Source organism: Nematolebias whitei, chromosome 3 (genome assembly GCF_014905685.2).
Source record: "Nematolebias whitei isolate Nwh7 chromosome 3, NemWhi1, whole genome shotgun sequence".
Taxonomy (NCBI): Eukaryota; Metazoa; Chordata; class Actinopteri; order Cyprinodontiformes; family Rivulidae; genus Nematolebias; species Nematolebias whitei.
The window spans coordinates 26,544,480-26,566,068 of record NC_056500.1 but is presented as its reverse complement, the minus strand read 5'-3'; the positions used below and the strand labels follow the sequence as shown (position 1 = coordinate 26,566,068).

The window sequence follows — 21,589 nt, the reverse complement described above, 5'->3', positions numbered from 1 at the left end:
GTATAAACTTATCTTTTTACTCTCATCTCAAAGGATTTGTATGGTTTGTGACAATTGTAATGTTCTCTACAAGATGTAGTCCATACAGGTTAAGTATACCCCAGTATAATGTAAATTGTATATCCTTAATTTTAATTAAACCCAACAGGATTTTATTTTTGATTTGTGCGGCCAATGATCTAAAAACAAGAATCTGATTTCTATTTTATTTAATTTATTTTTTTGTAGCCTAATATGGCACAATGGAAATGAAAAGCATGGTGGCTCAGTTGGTAGAGCTGTTGCCAGTGGCCTTTCTGGGTGGATTTTGCATGTTCTTGCCGTGTATACATGGGTTTTCTCCGGGTACTCCAGTTTCCTCCCACAGGCCAAAAACATACATGTTTGACTGATTGGTGACTTAAATTGTCTCTAGGTGTGAGTGAGAGAGTGAATGAATGGTTGTTTGTCTTATTTGTCTCTGTGTCCCTGTGATGGACTGGAGACCTGTCCAGGATGTCCCCGCCTATCACACAGTGATGGCTGGACATGGGCACCAGTGACCTCCCCGACCCAAAAAAAGAAGCAGTGGATAAAGATAATGAATGGAAATAGAAAGCTTTTTTTGTAAGCTTTAGCTTATTTAATTTGTCTTCATTATCGGAACACAGCAGCCCTTTGACTGCTGGGATGGAGGGGTACGAAGTGATGGATTTATTCAAACCGTGTCATCTAAAGAACACCTCTTTGACTGATTAAATCTACTTTAAACATGTAAGCTAGAAAAAAAGCTTTTTTTGTTAATGGCATTAACACTGAGGGTTGGATGACTGCTGAAATTTGTAGCTCAAACAAGAACAGAAACTAAAATCAACAAAACAGCAATTAAAAGCTGAAGTTAGCTGAACGGTTACAAAAAGTTTAAATTGGCAAATTTGTGGCTAAGTGCCGAAGGGGGCATAAATATTCAAAAATAGAGCAAGTATTCTGAAGTACCGGTAAAAAAAAACCAAAAAAAACTTATTATTTAAAGAAATGAGATCTCGCTGCATTTCTATAAGAATTATTTGGGTAATAATGTCAAATATAGCCCCATTTGTTCAGTGGATGTACCCTGTTCACACAAGGTAACAAGTCACCTGGTCCCCATAGGTACCTGGCACATATTCAAGTATCTATGGGAATCGGGTTGTATTAAGTAACTTGTTACCCTTCACATGCCAGGTAGCTGTGGCTGTGTAGTGCTCTTCCACATGCTTCTGAGGCCCCATTTGTTAAACGAATTTGTAAATTGTCAATTTGTCTTGTTGAACAAGTACCCTCAATGTTTACAGTACTGCCAGTGCCATGTCACATGGTTTGGTTGTTGAGCAGCAGAGATGGTGTGTTCCTTCAATGAAAAACCTGGTAAATTTTCTGCCAGCACATAATAGCTTATTCCGTTAATGATATAGTTTGAGCTTCTGATACCCCAGGTGCTGGCAGTCAGGTGCCTGGTTACCTGCACCTGTGAGCTTGGACCCTGCCGTAGCAATCAGTTGTTGTCAGCTCCAAACATGCCACAGTTGACTGATCTAGAAATAGCTCGTGCCATCCAGCAAATTCAAACTGGTGTTTCATAAAATCAAGTTGCAGCATTATGTGGAGTGAGCCCTAGTACCACTTCTAAATTGTAGGCCAAGTTATAGTTAGGGATGCACCGATCCACTTTTTCCCCATTTCTGATCCGATACCGATAACTGTTTAAACGTTTCGGACGATACCGATCCGATGCATATCTGATACAGAAAAACAGTGCTGAATTAACAAAAATGGCTAAATCATGTCACCTGGACCCATTTCTGAAACGGGTCCAGATGACATGATTTAGCCATTTTTGTTGTCTATATGGATGTTTGAGCTTACAAACCCAGTGCTGAATTAACTTAAAACATTTGTTTTTTAAAACGCAGACATGAATGTACTGAATTACAAATTTATTGAAAACTCTGCAACATAACAGTACACTTAAACACACCAAGAGCTTCACAAGCTTGGTCAAACTTGTAAAAACAAGACAACTTTAATTTGTTCAGTCAGTATGCTAGCACGTGACGTCACTCAGAGCACAAAGCATAGAATTAGAGTGAATAGATGTGCCCAGTCATGGCTCGGTCACATTGTCACGATACCTGATCCAGAAGGTTTTTCAGATATCTGTACCGATACCGATGTTGGTACTGGATCGGTGCATCTCTAGTTCTAGTATATAAAATGGGTTGTCAGAGACTGGTTGTGAAGTGGGTATCCCATAAGGTGAGATTGTGCGACCAGTGTGGATTGTTTGTTCCACAGTGATCTGAGAGCCACGATAACCACGGTGCCACAACCATAACTAACTAATGTCAAATGCAGGTTGTGAATGACTTGCCATCAGTGTGCGACCAAGCTGATGAGCGACATGAAGTGGAAATGTCAGGTTTTTGTGGCTGTGTATGGTTCTTCCACATGCTCCTGAGGCCCCTGTTTGTTGAATGAATTGCTAAATGTCAAAATGTCTTGTTAAACAAGAGTCATTAGCAGAATAAGCTCTTTGATTCTCCACTTGGCTGCTCAACCCATAAATGTGTTTTTCTTACAAATGTAGCATCATTTAACAGAAAATACACAGGCTTTCCAACGGCGTAGGACTTTTTTTTTTGCCAAGTAGCAAGCTGTTCCATGACTGGTTAAAACAAGTCCAACACCCAGTTGTAGAGGTAAGGGCCACACCCAGATTGGAGATTTGGCTGGTGAATTTGGAAGGTACCGAGGTATCAAAGGCTGAACTGTTGTCAGTGACCAGTAGGTGAGCTAAAGTCTCAGTAATCCATCAAGATCTCAGAAGTGCTGGCAACGAAACACGTGTAGTAGAAATGAAAACAGAATAATATGGGGGGGGGGGGGGGGGGGGGGGAGTAAAGAACTAAAAACTCAGCAGTGATTGGAAACAATCATTTTCTGGAAGGTGAAAAAGCAATCTCAATGATTATTGTTTTTCCTTCTAGTTTTTTAAATTTTGTTTTCTTAAACATCACAAGAAAAAATAATGGACATTTATGCAACGCTGCTTTTAGCCTGGAGACTCGGCTTCTTGGTGTGGTGTTGGGTATTAAATTAATTCTCAGTGGCATCATTTTTATTGACAAGCTCTAAGACTTTAACTTTGTAGCCATCTTACATACACATGAATGAACGAGTGGGAGGATGAATGGATTTAGTATTAAAGCTGTACTCATTTTAACCTTCCTTAGAAATTATTTCTCTTTTTATCTTTTTTTTTAACTCCAGGCTCATTTGAGATATTTTTTGTTTGCATTATAAACTCATTTTCTTTGTGCTACACATGGATGCTGTTTTGAATTTAAAGTGAGACGCTAACATGAAATAAATAAATATATACATGGAAAGTAGTTGTTTCAGCCCTAAATACATGCTTTGGCTTTGCACCTGAAGTAGAAACTATTTGTCTTGTTTTTTCTAAGTGGTACTGTGTTTGAAGCTAATAAACACAGACGATAAAGATTGTTTTAATTTGCTATGTTGACATTTTAGGCTTCTATTTTTATCACCTGCAGCCAAAAGGCAAAGGCGAGCAATAAGGTTTTTATCTACCATCAAAATATCTCATGCAGAACTGGACAACATTTAGTCAGGGTTCACTTTTGGAACTGCCTCAAAAACTGGATATAGCTTAATTTTACAGATGTTGGTCTTCTTTACAGATGTTGGTCTTCAGTTTTGTGTGGTAGTAGCAGAGAGACATTCATAATACAATACTGGTGCTACTTGTTGCATTAAATGTTTGCTTAAAAGTTTTGTAACAACTGTTTTTCTTTTAGCAAGCTATAATTTATTCAGTTTTGCAAATACTGAGCTAAAGGTTGGTATGGTAGTGGATGAGACTAATTTACAGTACACATTCTGAGTGTAACATTGTGCATCACTTTATTCTCAGCTCACAGATTTTCAGTCAAACGTTTACTAAAATGATCTTTTTCTTCTCTCGTGTCTAAGCTGGCGGTATGTATGGGCACTCCCATCCTCAGTCTTTCTTGGATCCAAAAGGCATGGGAGAGAAGACATGATGTGTAAGTTTGAAATATCTGCTCTATTTTTACAATAAAGTTGACTCCAAAGTTCGAAAAATCTTCTATAGTGTTTCAGAACTCTTCCAGTTATTCATACATTTAGAGAAATAAAACGATACATATTCAGTCTGCTTCACTCTGGATGAAATCCGCGCTACAACATAAAAAATAAAATACACCAGCCAGAAATGGACGGTATTTGCAGGACCAGGTCTTCAGGGGTGTTTTAAGAACACAGTGGGCTCCTCGTGCTTGATAGGTGATGGAGAGTTATGAGTGTACACAAAACTTTCATCCGAAGGTCTGTTCTTATAACGGGACTGTCTCAGGGTTCTAGGTAGTTGTGGTTATAGTCTATTCATGATGTGCTTGCGTGGCTTGGTGGTTGAGGACTGAGCATGCTGGTCTCACACTTCGGCTACAAATCCATCACCCCCACATTGTGCTGGCAGAGCTCCAAAGAAGTTTTTAAAGTTCTCTTGCAGTGCTGCTTCTACATGCTTCACATCCTGCCACTTCAACTCCCTCCCCACATGGCTGCAACCTCCAGCCCACGCTCTCCACCTTTAAATGAATACAGCACCATGATCCACTGTCACCTTCTGAAAAAGCCTGTTACCTGCAAGCAAAGTCGTGTTATCAGGATGAGAAATTATTCTTTCTGTGAAGTCTGGGATAGTTTCCCACACAAATCACTTATTTTTGACAAAAATAAGCCTGGTTTCCGAGAACAAAGAGCTCCTGAATACAGAGAATCCTGAACTAATACAGAGATGTAGATTCTGTGACCAGCAGAGCCAAACGCATCGAGAGGTTTTCTGCAGGGTCGGCATGACCCAGTGGTTTGAGCAAAACTTGTTCCTTTGCCAAAATGTTCAGTGTATTTTCAGCCTTGTTCCAGGATAATAATGGTAAGTCAGAGACCACTGGCACACTCTGATACTGTGTATGGTGGGGTTGTTTTTTTTTTCTTGTCGCATCATCTGCACCACAGTCCCGCTCTAATATGGTATAACATGGTGAAAGTTGCCGGAGCACTAAATGCACTTTTCTCTGCCGTCAGACAGTAAAAACTTGGCCAACAAACGGCCTGGCCGGCACCAAACATACCACATGGAGGCTGCAGACACTTTTACATCTGCATGTTCAGAACTAAACAAACACCACTGGTTTATCAGTCAGACCAAATATTAGCAAATAATTCAATCATTCAAAAATATTACTTCACTGTTTTCTTCACCTCCCACTTCTGTCTGACCTTCCGGCTGCACTGTGAGTCATGTGACATGCCGCTGACCTCTGAGACGTGAACACTAAAGGACAAAACACACGGGCGGCATTTGTGCCAAATTCATGCCTCCATCGTTGCAGCTCGTGCCTGTCTCTAGCGATCATTGTTTGAGAGGTGGGGGACACTCTGGACAGCTCTCCAGTCCATCACAGTACCACATGGACAACCATTCACTTCCTGTGGTGCCAGTTTAGGATTGTTAATTTTAACACCATTTGTTATTGGTGTAGCAGAAAACTGAAGTACCTGCTGATAACCCACATGTACACAAGGAGAGCATATAGACATCACACAGGAAGACCCTAAGCAGGAAGCTTGCCTTCTTTATGCTTTAGAGGTATTGGCTGACATGGTTCCCATGATGCACCATGTTGCTTTGTGTGTTTTTTTGCTTGAAGCTTTTGGCTAAACAGTAGCTTTGCTGAAGAGGCAGCTACAACCTAAAATATACAATCGGTACGCCAATGTCCTCTGTTGCTGAGGGATTTTAAAGAGTTAATGTTTGTAGTTTTGGAGAGGAGTGTTTTTATTATTATCCTCAATTATTTGAGGATCCTTTGGGCAATATACAAACTAGAAAGGTGGTTTATTATTTATATGTGTACGTGGTGGTAGCCGTCTTGGCAACCCAATTTTTTAAAGTGACCTTCCTTACACCTAGATGCAGCCGCACACCAACATGGAAGACATCACGTTGCTTATTTTGCAAGTTATCCAGCTCACAACACGCACGGACAGACAGACGGAGGATATTTCCAACAACCCTTCTTTGTTTGCGACAGGGGACAACAAAAGCCAGTGTAGAAAATCTCAGTTCCAGCAGATGCATCATAGAAGTATTTTGGCTGAGACAAGTGTGGACATTTTTCTAAAGATGGTTCACAAGCTGTCGTTACCTGTTAGCTGTGTTGATGCTAACACATCACAGTGAGGTAATACATGTTGGCAGCACCATCATCTGGATTTACCACCTAAAGCCTAATTAAGAATGGTGTTTTTACATGTTCACGAGAAACCTCATGAACGAAGATGATTATTCAGTCTGACTCGAAGTGGACGAGCTACTCCCAACACTCTGGTTACAAGGAAACGTGGAACAAGGTGCAGAATAGTCCCAAGTATTGAAATCAAACTCAGAATCTGTTCATCCTTGTTTTTAAATGACTTTGATCATTATGGAGGACAAACACACTTTTTGATTGGGACATTTTTAGTTTTAAATGGTGGACAGCTTGTGTCAGTTTTTAATAGAAAACGCAGATTTCAGAAGTTTCCTTTGTCCAACTTGTTAAAATCACAAATGTAGACAACTTGAACCAGTTTTAATTTTATAGTAGCATATGTTTTTTCTGAACACCATCCCAGATCTGTGAATAGTGATGTTAGATTTATTATTTTTCTCTCTTTTTCAGGGATTTTCATGCAAACGACGAGGATTTTCGAACAGAGTTCAAAGTTCCTCCGTTCCAGGACTGCATTCTTAGTTTCTTGGGCTTCTCAGAAGAAGAGAAGGCCAACATGGAGGAGAGGACTCAGAAACATGGTTTGTACCTCATGATTGGCTAAGGTTAACAGACTAATATACACGTTGATACTGTTTTATCATATTTATTCATCACATGCAAAAAACAACAACAACAAAAAAAGACTGCAGTTTCTGCAGAGTCATGAAAAGTCCAGAACAAAATGGAATTTGGTTTGAGGTTTTTCTGTCTTTAGAATTTTTTTTTTTTTTTTTTACTGTATTGCATTTTTTAAAGCAAAAACATGAATAAATAATGTTGCTTCATTGCATGCTGCATCCATTTAGCAGAGAAGCATGTGCAAGCTCACAAATTCAAATAAAACAAATATTTAAAAGATGTACAACAACTTGCGAGTCAAATTTTATTTACGAAATACATTTCAAATGCCAAACAACACACTGTTTTACACAAAGACCAAAAACATAAACATTATTTAAAAAAAACATTTCTTAAACATTAAAAGGAATGCAAAAAATAGATTTTTATCTTTCCTGAATGCATTGTAAATCCAATAAATTTGTTAAATTCCCACATCCAGATGGTTTACATGAGCATACAGATAATAAATCAGATAAATTAATTAATTTAAAGACTATTTGTCATCAAAAACGGTTAAAAAGTGAACAGAAAAAAATGTCTGAGCAATTAAGACTAGAAAAGTCTAACATTTTCAAAAATAAAATGTGTAGAAAGTACCTTGAAAGCGAAGACTGTTAAGGAGTTGATTAAACGTGTTTTTTTTTTAAATTTTTTATAAAAATAATGTAATTAATGAACACATGGAGAATTACTGTAGAACTTCCAGTTTTTGTATAGATTTGAGTTCTAGGGTTTTAACAAGATCCTGTGACATTAATATATGAAAGTTCTTCCTAGGCTCTTCAAAACTCATTAAACCTAAACATATTTTAAAAATGTGTATTTGAACATACATCAGCTAAGTAACAGATATGTGGATCAGCAATACATTATCAACCGAAGTGTATTTTTATTGTTTTTACTGAGGCAATTTTATTTATTTACATGTAAAGATGAGATTTGATACAGTACTGCAGCCGGCCAATAGGGGGCACAAATCCATGGTGGCTTCAACTTCCAGCTTCCGTTTTTCCCTCTAGTTTTAATAAATCTCAGTGGTCCAAGTGCACTTGTACATGTTTTCTCTTAGAATGTTTTGCCCCTCTTCGGGAGTTTAATAAAACCTCAGAATAAAATATGTTTAATGTTCTGTTTTCTTTTTTCTGCGTGAAAGGGGGCCAATACCTTGAGGTTGGAGATGAGAGATGTACTCACATGGTGGTAGAAGAAAACTCAGTGAAAGACCTACCACCAGTTTCTACCTCAAAGAAACTCTTTGTGGTCAAACAGGAGGTAAACTTTTCATTTCCTAAGATGTGACACCAACATGGAGCCCAATAAACTGGTAAACTCTGAAAAGAATTCCATTACCGCAAATGGGAAAAGTGAACATGTGACATCACCAAACACTTTTGAGTAGTTTCTAATGATGCAGTAAGGGTTTACTTTATAATGGCTTTGTTTAGGGTTAGTAAAATGATTTGTCTGTCCTGTCACAGTGGTTCTGGGGAAGCATTCAGATGGATGCTCGGGCTGGAGAGTCCATGTACTTTTATGAAAAGGTACGTGCATCATTTACCATTGTTTTTACCATTTTGTCAATCTGCCATGTGTTAATTTTTGCTCTTTTGTACCTCAGAACGACAGCCCAGCCATGAAGAAAGCTGTGTCCCTCCTCTCCCTCACCACCCCCAACAGCAACCGTAAACGCCGGCGTCTGAAGGACACCCTGGCTCAGCTCACCAAAGAGACGGAGATCTCTCCTTTCCCCCCACCTCGTAAAAGGCAGTCGGCAGAAAACTCCCTCTCCATTGGCTCTCTGCTTGACATTTCTAACACCCCTGAAACATGCAAAGCTTTGACAGGTAAGATTAAGAAAATGGCTATAAACAGACACATCTTGTTCCATTCCAAAGACTGCTGCGTTGCGTAGTTTTAGATGTCTTTTTGCAGACAAATGCAATGGTTCATACACCTGTGTTGTTTTGTTGTGGCTGGTTACTTGTTCATCATCAGAGAACCGTACACACCCCTCTTTATTCCAGAGGACAGAGTAGGAGACAGTTCTGTGACCAGGAATAATATGAGAAGAAAGGAACCCAGAGACAGGAGGTCTAGGAAAGACAGGAAAGAGAGGAGGAAAAGATCTCACCCGTGTCCAAATACATGTCAGCGATCCACCGCAGAGTTGCAGCAAGAAGCTTCAGCAGGTTAGGCTTTACTTAAAGGCTTTTCTTCAGGGTTCTACAGCAATAGTTCCCAAAGGTGGGATCTGGACCCCCCTGTGGGTCACGAAACAACAAGTAAGATGTTTTGTGATTTCCAGAATTCCAATATTTGATAATTGATAAACACATTAGTGACAACAGTTATAAACTGTATACTGGTACTGTATATAAAAAGCAGTTATATAAATAAAACAACTTTTATTTGTTTAGGGCAGTGGTTCGTAAGATTGGCATTTTGGTCCTTGATGTCCTTCATGGAACAAAAATTAGGGCTTCTTAGACAATTACCAGCAATTAATTTACATTTATAAAATATTACTGCTAGTATTTCAGCATAATTGGTACAAGGAATTAAAAATGATAGTAATATTTGAATGAAAATGGAGTATGTTGTTTGTTGGGGTTACTGGAGAAGTGTTTATTTGAACCAGCAATAAATGGGGTCACAAGCCTTTCTCAATTCTTTTTTGGGTCAACTGTAGGAATGTGCGATATGGCATAAAATTCATATCACAATATGTTTTGTGAAGGGTGGCGATAACGATATATATCGCGATATGTTTTGGGTATAAAACTTAATAGGAATTTTTCAAAAAGCATAGGGTGTCCTTTTGCTATCATATATTTAGAGTTAAAAAAAAATCCACTACTAGGTCCAGAGAGTTTTTAAATAATAAACAAATCAAGTATTAGGCTTCTTGCTTGTAGTGCAAAACAGTGCAAAAGATATCAAATGTAGTTTTAGCCATATGTTTTAAACAAAAGAATATGTTGTTAACTCTTAACAGTTTTCAGTCACTTGAACACCACTTACACACAGTTTTCAACTAAAAAAAGTAACGATTAAACTGACAACTCTGATTTTACATCAGACACAGCATTACTGTGGTTAGCCGGTAGAAGACAGATCTCTATCGTAGGCTAAATTTATATAGTTTCTACCGTATACATTTCTAGTCGACAGTAAAAAAAAAAAAAAGTTAGGGAACCACTGTTTTAAAGTATATACCGGTAGTTTGGATAAAGATGTGTTTTACTCAGTTTCCCCTACATGGGATTGTAATTATTACTGGATTATAATCTGATCTGTACTGAACATTTGGGAATGATACAGTTTAGTTTCAGCCTGTTGCATGCATTCTGTGTACATGTAGTTGAAGTGTTTTTTTTTTTCATGTAGTAATACATAAGTTCTGATTTCATGGCTTCACAACATTCAACAATACTATCCTATTTAATGGATACGTCATTTGTGCATCATCCGATCAGATGTGATACAGATTTAGGGGTGGGCATTTTAAGCAATAACACTCTTAGAAACTTTGGTAATAATTTTTTTTTTTGTTTGTTTTTTTATTCCAAGCTAATCATCCACACTCCCACATCTCCTGTGACCGTTGTTTGTAGTTTATGATCTTTTCAAAATAAACTAGAATTTGACACTGGGATGCTTTAGGTAACATTTCACACTTAATGGACAAGTTTAATGTACATGCTCTACATCTCGTTTCCTGCTTCTTGTGTGTTTTCTTGGCAGCGTTACAGCACCCCACACAAGCCTGGCTTAGTTGCTACAGCTTTATGGACTATTTGCAATGTTTTAATGTGGTTGAAGACATTTCTTTAAACGGTGCTGTCTTTTTAAGGATACTGTTAGAACAGACAAATAAAAATGGATTGTTTTGGAAAAAAGTGTTTCCCTTTAAACAAGGACTTAGTCTAGGATAAAATCATAAAACTGGAAAAAGCATGTGTGGTGTTTAAAGAAAGGGGGTGGGGGGATAATTGAAAGCATCATTTACCAGATAATGAATATGTCAAAGTTATTTTAATTATATTCAATAAACTGTACACACTAGTTTGCTTGGAACAAGGCACATACTTTTTGGCATTTAAACAATTTAAGTTATTGTGCCTTAATTTGTTACAGTTAAAGTATTTATCAGACCTGGCAGTTTCCCTGTTTTTCAGTATTTTGTTTTAAAAAGTTTTTCTCCACAGAGAGTTTGAGGCCGAACAAAGGTTTGACTCCAGCTCATCCCAAGCAGTCAGCCAGGTGGCAAGTCTCCAAGGAGCTCTACCAGACTGAAAGCAACTACGTAGGCATTTTGGACACCGTTCTACAGGTAGGTGTGCGTCTCTGTGCACATCTCAACACTTCATCACAGGCTCGCCAACATGTTGTCCCTGATAACTGTTTCTGGTTTGGCAACGCCAAATGTGTGTGGTTTTGGTGGGCGAGGCACTTGGTTCTGTTGACAGGGCGTGACACGCTCCTTGAATAATGTTGCAAACATACATCAGTGTACTTTGCTTACCTCCCACCTCCCTTCACAGCCGACCCCAAATTTATGAGTTAATTTACTGGAGTACGTACATGTGAAATAAAGTCAGTTTTTACACTTGTTTTTTATTATCAGTGTGGTTTGTTCTGGATGTTTGGGAGAGTAACCTTGGATGTTTTATGCTAGAGATCTTCCATGCAGGTGTCAAAATTAGACCTGTCGCAATAAATCAATTAATCGCATGATAAATTAAAATTATCAACCTCGTTTTCATGTATTGGCTTTGTTTCTTCGTCTCTCTCTTTCTACTGAAGACACTGGATGACAAAAGTCTCAACTCCGGTGCTCTTCACTGACCCCTCCCTTTCTCTTTTCTCTTTAAAATCCATTTCAACCCTGCAAAATTGCGTTTTTGAATCGTTCAATGCAGCTAACCTGAGAAGCTAAGCTACGAACTAAGCTAACAGGCAGATCTCGGGGAAAAAACTTCCGTCTTGTTGAAGCTCCAAAATTCGTGGTTGAAACCCGTACGCACCTTCATCTAAAAAGTTTTTTCTCTGCAAAAAGAAGCTGAGAACTTGTTTACTGATTTTTTTAAATTTATTTATTAAAAGCTTTATGTGAAAAATGCTATGCTAGAGAGCTCAACTGACACCGAGCATCCACCATTTTGAGAACCAAAAAACAGGAACGAGAGACAGTCCATGGCATGTCAAGGGGCCTCCCTCCCATTTTCTTAGAGACGCTACTCGCTCCCTCACTATCCATCCTTCAGTTCAAACAGTCTTATACTGCCATCCAGTGGTCAAAAAAGGTACTACACACAAAAATTAACCAATATTTTTTCTTAAATTTGACATGACTAATTATTGTCAAATTTCAAACAATATTATCGTTTATCGCAATAATTTCTGAGACAATCGCCCAGCAAAATTTGTTATTGTGACAGGCCTAGTCAAAATACAGTTCTAGTGTTATTGAAATGTGCTGGAGATGTCCATAACTACTGGGAGAGAAATTGTTGCACAAATTCTTTGAACGTTCAAAATTCAAGGAACAAGACTTTGAGCCTTGGCATGAAGAAAATTAAGAAAGGTTTTTGTACCTTTTAGAGACTCATTTGCAAATATTGTTTCCCAACTTTTCCCCAGCAGTTGCAGCCCACCCAGATAAAAATTTTAGTATTCAGTATCACCCCAATACTTTCTGCATGACCTACACCTATTGGGAAGTATCTGGATTGTGGAAAAATTTCTTTCAGTGTAAAAACAGTCATAAGGCTGTTACTCAGTACTTACCAAGTGGGTTTGTTCTGCATCGCCAAGATGTTCCCCTGTTTCTTCCACACTTCAAGTCCGTCTTGACTTGAGGACTCTTATGTGGAGGCAACTTCCGTTAGCACATCTGTGCTAGGTTGCTACCATGACTTTGTCACTATCATGGTCATACACTAGGCATGTTGTTAGTGTGGTCATTTCTGAATAAGTCTTGATCACCAAGCCTCATGGATCTTTTTTCACCATGCCCCACCCAGCACCCTAAAACCCTGCCACTAAAAGAAGAACTCACTATGACCTCACTTTGAAAGTTTTGTGTTTGCTGAAAACCATTGTGGATCAATCAGAAATAAGTTCACCGAGTTCCTCATAGTTACTCAAAGACTTTGTATTTTTGTATCAGTGTTGCATAGATACATTTCATGTTTTCTGTGTGGATGAAAACATTTATAGAAACTTGTGTATTTACAGAAATATTTTTTTTTAGAAATGCACACAATAAAACTATTAGTTTCGGAAATGAGGAGAATTAATCTAACAATGGAATAGAAATGAACAAAGGTAATGACAAAATGAAATGTCTCTGCTTTTCTTCTCTCTGAATTGAATTAAGTCAAAACAATTTTCTTATGAGTTTAGTTATTATTTGTTGTTACTTGTTTTAGATTATTCATCCCTGGTACTGTTTTCCAGCCATTGCCTCATTTTAAATGTGATTTCCAGCTTTTCAAGCATCCACTGGAAAAAGAGGGTCAGGTTGGAGGACCCATCTTGGCCCAAGAAGAAATTAAGACGATTTTTGGTAGCATTCCAGACATCTACGAGGTTCACACCAAGATAAAGGTAGGGTGTACCAAGTACAACAGAGTTGTGATTTTTGAAGCGCTGTTGTTGACGTGTTTGTTTGTTTTTACCAGAACGACCTTGAAGAGCTCCTCACAGATTGGTCAGAGAACCAGAGCGTTGGAAACATTTTCCTCAAATATGTGAGTGTGAAGTGCTTAAATGAGAGTAAGCTGTTGATCCATGAGACATTGGTAGGAGTCGTTGACGTTCACAGGTGTTCTTTGATAAAGATGTTAATGAGACAAATCAAATAACTTATTAACCTGGAATCCAGGAAGGTATTAAATAACTACCTCTGGAAAAACTTTCTCTGCTGTAAGTCTAGCTGTGAGTTTTTTTCTAATCTCTATCCTCTCTTCCTCCTCAGTCTAAGGAGTTGGTGAAGGCCTACCCACCTTTTGTCAACTTCTTTGAAATGAGCAAGGAGACGATTGTTCGATGTGAGAAACAAAAGCCACGCTTCCACGCCTTCCTGAAGGTGCGGTTGTCTCCTGTGAACGATAGTTTGTTGGTTTGACTCGTTCTGTTAAAATTGAGCTTTTTATTTTAAAATTTAAAAAGCATCAGAGTTTAGTGGACATTGATGTAATTTATTATCTAAATGTTTCTTAATATTTTCCCTTATGGTGACAGCTGGTTTTCAGACTTCAATTAGCCTTTGTTGCTACAGGTTCTGAAAATCTTTCGGTACCTCATGATTCGGTTTGGTCAGGATTACAGTTCGGGCCTCTGTGGTGCGATTACAAAATGATTTGCGATTATCTTGAAACCTAAGCAACCATGATTAGTTTACAGAAAAGAACAGATTTATCTGGTTTCCAAAGGGTTTCCACAGTGCATTAAAAAACATTAAAAGTAATTAAATGGATTTGGTTAAATTAGAGGCCTTCACAGGCTTTAATTTTGTTTCTCAGTGTCGTTAAATATTTTTATTTGTTTTCAATAGAATTAAGATGAGCGATTTTTGAAAAGCTCTCATCTGGTCTTGCTTATAGTGTTGTATTAAAATAACACGTGGGAACTTTATTAATTGTTTTTGGTCGGTTGGTGCTCAACTGTACGAGGGGAAATGGGCAAACTTCAGTAGCTGAAACAAACTGGATAAATGGAAACTCCAGCTAAAGTGGCTGGAAAACAAGGAATTCAGATTACAGCTGCAGCTGTGCAGCGGTCAGGATGGTGAAGAGCATTGCAATGCTTGTTTAAAACAAACAAACATCTAAACAGTTTTTTAAAGAGTGCACAATGTGTCAAAGGACACGTAGAAATGTTACATGGTTAGATTTTTGAGGGAATACAGCTGAAATGTACCTTCTTACTTCACTGCTCTGTCCAGAGCGACTGTCCCAACACCCGAGCGAGGAGTGATGATCACTCTTCAACCCTCCTGTTGTGTTCATACTTCAGGAACACCAAGGATGTTCCTGGGTCAGTTTGACCCTGTGGCCATATTTAATTATCCAAAAATGTCAAAACCCCAAAAAGTACATTCTGTTTCATTATATCTCATAATTAACTCCATTTATAATAATTTTAATGAATATTTAGGACAGTGGTGTTCGTCTCACAGATCATGATTCAATGGGAATAATTCATTCGATTTTCATTAAAAATGCATTTTAAAACTTTTTATGTACTTTGGACTGACCTACATATAAAATACAATTAAAAAGTTTTACATAACATATTTTTAACATAGGTTTCATTTTACATTTAGAATTTTTTTCAGTGATGTTGATAAATTAACACGAGGTTTTGCTGTTTCATGGTCAAATTTGTGCACCTCACCCAAACATGCATGGAAATCTATTTTATTAAAGTCCTTCAACTTCTCCCCCAAACCACTCCTTCTTGTAATGAACATACCCTCCTCCTTCTACTTATTCTAGGAATTGTTGTTAATAATGAACAAAGTCCATGCTCAATAATCCAGGTATACGATCCAACAATTTTCAATCAGTTCATCTGGACAGTTTCTTTTTTTTTTTTTGTGCTGAAACGTTTCACCTTCCATCCAGAAGGCTTCATCAGTCAAGGAAACACACAACACAAAACTGATTCTTCCCCCACAGCTTACTCCAAAGTGGAACAAACCAGTTTTGTTGGTGCTAAGATGGTCTCTTTGGCACGCCCCCTCCTCCGGTGCTGGCCCTGGGCATGTTGTGTGTTTCCTTGACTGATGAAGCCTTCTGGATGGAAGGTGAAACGTTTCAGCAAAAAAAGAAACTGCCCAGATGACCTGACCGAAAATTGTTGGATTTTAAAAATGATCAGCTCAAGCTTGATGTCTGTCACGAGTCACTGCCGCCCTACAGAGTTTCTGTGGAGCATTTAAAAACCTTATGTAGATTTTGCACAATTCAAGGCCTTGAATGGCATTAAAAACATTATATTGGAATGTCATTATCATTAAATATTTTTCATGAAAAATAAGAAGAATGACTTCAGAAACAACTCCTCCATACTTGCTCACCATGCAGAACCATTTTGGAAATTCTTCCTGGAGGTTGGGGCACGATTGTCAGAAGATCATGCCTTGGAGAGGAAACAGGAAAACCACAGGAGCAGAGACAAAATGAGTAAACGCAAACTCCAGCTAAAGCGGCTGATAGAAGAGACATAACTGCAGCCTGTTGATGGTTAAGATAATGAAGGATTTTCCCGCGTTTGTAGAACTTAAATAAAAAAAATGGCTTAAGCTTGGGCTGATTAGACCAAGGCGTTGGGTATGGTTGAAGCCAACCCACACCTGATGTACCTTTTTTCTGCAAAGCTAGGTAGTAACAGAGCTGAAATGGTCATCATATGAAAAGTTAAGCCGGTTTCAGCGGCTCATTGTGATTAAGTGAAGACATCTGGGTCATGTGACCACTCAGGATTAAACAACAACAAACAGATTTATCATGGAGAGAAAAGTCCCACAAGTCCCCAAAGGGAAATGATCCACAACAGCTTTGAATTCAGATTTTTTTTAATCGGTTACCAATAAGAGAACAAAATTCATCATGTTTTGAAAATGGTACGAGAGACGTCTGTCACACAGTTGGTGTTGAAGCTCCGAGTCAATCCAGCTGAATTCTGCTCCACACCTATTCGGGTTCTGCGCCACCCTCCTGTGTAAATTAGAATTAAAAGGAAAAGCTCTGCTTACTAAAACACGACAATCTTCTTTCTGTAAAACAAAACCACAAATACATAGTATTTAACAATCAGTGCAGTGGCATTAAAATGTCATTTAACAACAACTTATTTATGCATTCACTGTCTCTGGCATTCAAATGTTAGAAAATAGCACAATTAGCATTTAAAAGCAATTAGTTTAATAGTTTAATCTAATAATCTCTGTAGAATCTCTGTCTTTATTCTTTTTCTCTGCAGACAGTTGCTGTATTCTTTAGGGATGAAGACTGTTGTGTTTGGCTGTTTTGTGTTGCCTGGAGACATTTTAAAAGCAGTTTTTTACAGATTAAACTCAGAATGATCAGATTATTTTGTCAAGTTAAAAGGGGTTAGATTGACTTGAATCAGAACAGCAGGGTTGAGCTGGTATCTCACTTGGCTGTAACTGCTGTTGACCAGCTGATGAACGGAGCTTGCAAGAGAATCTCCAAAAAGTCTCAAAATAGTTTCCAATTCCCCTGCATGATTCAGAGGCTCACAGTTCTGTAACTTAAAAAAGAGTTCTCAAAATTAGTTTGACTGAATTTCTGCATGACTCTCCGGTCACAGTCACAAGCAGGTAGGATCCTGTGAGATGGCATCAAAAAAATGTCCTATTTTTTCACAAGTTTTAGCTTGAATGTCTCCCCCCCCCCCCCCCCCCCCCATCATTCATGCGTAAGATACTGACGGTACTTTTAATAGATGTTACCTGCACTGAACTTTTTATTTTTTATTTATTAAATTAAATCGGAGTCTGACCGCTTCATTGTTCAAAAAAACCCACGTCAAGCTTTGTGTTTTCTAATCTGGTTTCAAAAAGTCACTTCTATATGTCATGCATTTTGGCTGCACAATATTTTAAACATTTCTTAGTTATCGCAATATTAGTGAGAACAATATTAATATCACAAAGACCAGTAAATCCCAGGTTATTCCATTGTAATAAACATTTGTGTTCTCCCCACTGGTCTTGATGCACACACCTGGTTTAGATGATTGTGAAAATGGGCTTTTGTTAACATTGCAATATAAAACAATAATGATAATAATACTTCCTATTGGTGATATTATTAGCAGAGAAGTCCGTTTTCAGATTGACCGTTCAGTTTAGGTTAACACAACCACACCGTCACAAAACCTCCCTGACTCCACAGATCAACCAGGCCAAACCGGAGTGTGGCAGGCAGACGCTGGTGGAGCTGCTCATCAGACCCGTGCAGAGGCTGCCGAGTGTGGCCCTCCTCCTTAACGGTAACACGCACACACACACCGCTGCTACAACAAGAGTTTCATATTTCTCCACATTATTTTCATCTAACCTGCCAGCTGCCTCCATCTCCCGTTGATGCGTACCTGCCTGTAATCTCTCGTCATTTCCCTTCTTTTGTACACTCTTTAGTCTTTTTGTGGATTTCATCTCCCGCCGCCTACTTCCTACCAAACTTTCCCTTCTTATCTCGGTTCCAGATATAAAGAAACACACGTCAGATGACAACCCAGACAAGATAACGCTGGAGAAAGCGATAGAGTCTTTGAAAGAAGTGATGACGTGAGTTGACAACTTTTTCCCCTTATTTATAGAGTTTCATCATTTATGGGAGGTTTGAACCTAAACGTAACTGATACCTCTTAAATCCAAGTCTTGGACCCTTTTTTTTTTCTCTAAATAAAACTAACTAAAGGTTGGCTGAACAGAAAAAGATGGTGGCGCCGGTGTATGTGGCTGCTCGTCTGTCTCTCTCGCGTTTGCTGTTGTTTGTGTTGTTTCTGACCTGGGTTGTCTGCGGAGCTGGGTGTCTGCTGGTGTACGATCGCAATACATTACTAGACCTCCGGCCACTGGTCCAGGATATGGAATTATTGGATGTTGCTGGCCAACAATCCTTGCCCCCGCTTCTGTCGGAGATTCCAAGCTACCTGTTCCGGGTTCCTGCGCTGCTTACACGGCGGAGACGTCATCGTCGTCGCGGTAGACGAAGCGGCTGGCTGGTGAAGCTGAAGTTTTATATGACGCACTGTTCTGCTTTTAACCGTTCATCACATGGATCGTTTCTGGGCTCTCGGGTGCCTCGGCGTTTCTTGGATCCCGCTCATGTCTGCTTGGTGCCAGTGGTCGGCTTTCAAGCTCCTCTGCATCGCCATCCCCGCCCTTCTTGGATCAACATGCGCCGACGGTGTCTCCAAAACCTGAGACCGCTGTGCCGGGTTTCCCGACCTGTCGACGCCCAGGATCCAGTTCCTGTCAGGATTGGCCTGATAAACGCCAGGTCGCTTGGGAATAAAACTTTTATTCTTCGGGACTTTTTTAGCTGCCAAAACCTGGATTTTTTGTTTGTGACTGAGACGTGGCTGAGTGTTGGTGAGTACAGCGCTCTATCTGAGCTCTTACCAGCAAATTGTGCTTATTTTAATTCACCACGGGCCTCGGGGAGAGGGGGAGGCACAGCAACTGTTTACAAACAGGACTACAAATGTAAGCAGTGTTTTCTACAGACGTCTTTTCCCAGCTTTGAGTTTACATCTTTTGAGATGAGACACGTAAACCCAGTTTTCTGTGCTGTCGTCTACCGGCCCCCCAAATATAATAAGGATTTTTTAAGTGACTTTTCTGACTTTTTATCTGGGATTTTAACTAATTATGACAAAGTTCTTTTTGTTGGAGACTTCAATTTGCACGTGTGCTGTCCTGATAAGCCTCTGGTAAAGGACTTTTTAAGCCTTCTGGACTCTTTTAATCTGGTACAGGCCGTATCCGGCCCTACACATGAACATGGACACACATTGGACCTGGTTATTTCCTGTGGTCTGCCAGTGACTAATCTGGAAATCTGTGACGCTGTGTTCTCGGATCACCTGCCTGTTTTATTCAGTGTCACTTTGACACCTACTACAGTTAAAACTCGCGCTGCTGTTCGGCGCTGTCGGATTATTAACCCTTCCACTGCCACTCAGTTCTCTGCTGCTTTTCTTCAGCTCTGTGGATCATCTGACTTCCTCCACTCCAATACAGAAGAGCTCTGGTCATGGTTCTGTTCTTCCTGTCAGACCATCCTGGACTCGGTTGCTCCGTTAAAAACTAGGCAGCCAAGGATTAAACCTGAGCCTTGGTTTAATGACAGAACTCGTGCTGTAAGGAAGGAATGTCGTCGTATTGAACGCAGATGGAAAAAGGACAAACTGCAGGTTACTTTTCAGATTTTAAAAGACTGTTGGCGTCTCTACCAGAGCACGGTTAAAGAAGCAAAAAGGGAATATTTGGCTAGTGTTATTTCTTCAAACAGCCATAACCCACGTGTTTTATTTGACACCATTGACTCTGTACTTAATATTCCACAAAATGCCTGTTTGGAAGCTTCTCCTGGCATGTGTGAAAATTTTCTGCGTTTTTTTATTGAAAAGGTTGGTAGTACCAGGGCTCTTATTACAGCTCCTGACTCTGACCCCTCAGTTTCAGTCCCTTGCTCTGCTGTTTTTAATCAGTTTGAGCTTGTGACTGTTTCACTTTTAGAGGACGTAGTTGGCCGCATTAAGCCATCAGGTTCCCCACGTGATCCTGTCCCTCCACGACTTTTTAAAGATATTTTATCTAGCATAGGGCTGCCTGTTCTTGCAATTTTAAATGGCAGTCTGTCCTCAGGTGTGGTCCCTGCTAGTTTTAAACATGCAGTGGTGCAGCCCCTGCTTAAAAAACCTGGCCTTGATCCAACTGTTCTGGCTAATTATCGGCCTATTTCAAAGCTGCCTTTTCTTTCTAAGGTTTTAGAGAAACTTGTATACTGTCAGCTGACAGTTTTTAAATGACAATGGCATTCTGGAGGTTTTCCAGTCAGGTTTTAAAACTCTCCACAGTACAGAATCTGCTTTAATTAGAGTTTTTAACGACATCCTTCTTGATTGTGATTCTGGTAATCATGTTGTTCTGATTTTACTTGACCTAACTGCTGCTTTTGATACAGTGGACCACAACATTTTAATATCGCGATTACGACATATTGTTGGTATTGATGGCTCTGTTCTTAAATGGTTTAAGTCTTACTTGGAGGAGAGAACATTTTCAGTGAAAATTAATGACTCTGAATCATCTTCAGTTCCAATGCAATATGGTTTCCCGCAGGGCTCAATTCTGGGCCCTATGCTCTTCTCGTTGTACTTACTGCCTCTGGGTTCTATCCTTAGGAAACATGGGATTTCATTCCATTGTTACGCTGATGATTGTCAGATTTATTTACCCCTAAAGCAGAAGGATGGACATACGTTCACACATCTCCTGGAATGTCTAGGAGATATTAAAGCTTGGTTGGCCTTGAACTTTTTAAATTTTAATGAAAACAAAACCGAGGTGATGGTGTTTGGACCCAGTGGCTCCTGTGAGTCCTCCTCTATTAACCTGGGACCCTTGGAGAAATATTTTAAACCTGTTATTACAGATCTTGGTTTTAAGGTGGACAGTGATTTTAAATTGGACAGCCAAATCAAAGCCGTGGTTAAGTCCAGCTTTTATCATTTAAGGCGATTGGCGTCAGTGAAGTCTTTTCTTTCCAGACAGCATTTTGAAATGGTGATCCACGCCTTTATTTCGACTCGATTGGATTACTGTAATGCACTTTATCTGGGAGTCAGTCAGTTGCTGCTCTCACGTCTGCAGCTGGTTCAGAATGCTGCTGCACGACTTTTAACAGGAACTCGAAAGAGGGAACATGTGACCCCTGTCCTGGCTTCACTTCACTGGCTGCCTGTATATTTTAGGATTCATTTTAAAATTCTTATGTTTGTTTTTAAATCACTGCATAATCTTGCCCCGGCTTACC

General features: G+C 39.3%; 1 protein-coding gene across 1 annotated transcript in view; it reads left to right on the top strand.

Moving 5' to 3' along the window:
* Positions 1-21,589, top strand: part of ect2 (epithelial cell transforming 2) — a 65,292-nt gene that overhangs the window by 13,991 nt on the left and 29,712 nt on the right. Inside the window, exons 8-19 of the mRNA XM_037698161.1 lie at positions 4,015-4,088; positions 6,792-6,922; positions 8,158-8,276; positions 8,483-8,545; positions 8,623-8,848; positions 9,029-9,193; positions 11,213-11,337; positions 13,497-13,616; positions 13,691-13,759; positions 13,987-14,097; positions 17,936-18,032; positions 18,249-18,330. Coding sequence (XP_037554089.1) covers positions 4,015-4,088; positions 6,792-6,922; positions 8,158-8,276; positions 8,483-8,545; positions 8,623-8,848; positions 9,029-9,193; positions 11,213-11,337; positions 13,497-13,616; positions 13,691-13,759; positions 13,987-14,097; positions 17,936-18,032; positions 18,249-18,330 — 1,382 coding nt within the window. The remainder of the gene's footprint in view (positions 1-4,014; positions 4,089-6,791; positions 6,923-8,157; positions 8,277-8,482; positions 8,546-8,622; positions 8,849-9,028; positions 9,194-11,212; positions 11,338-13,496; positions 13,617-13,690; positions 13,760-13,986; positions 14,098-17,935; positions 18,033-18,248; positions 18,331-21,589) is intronic.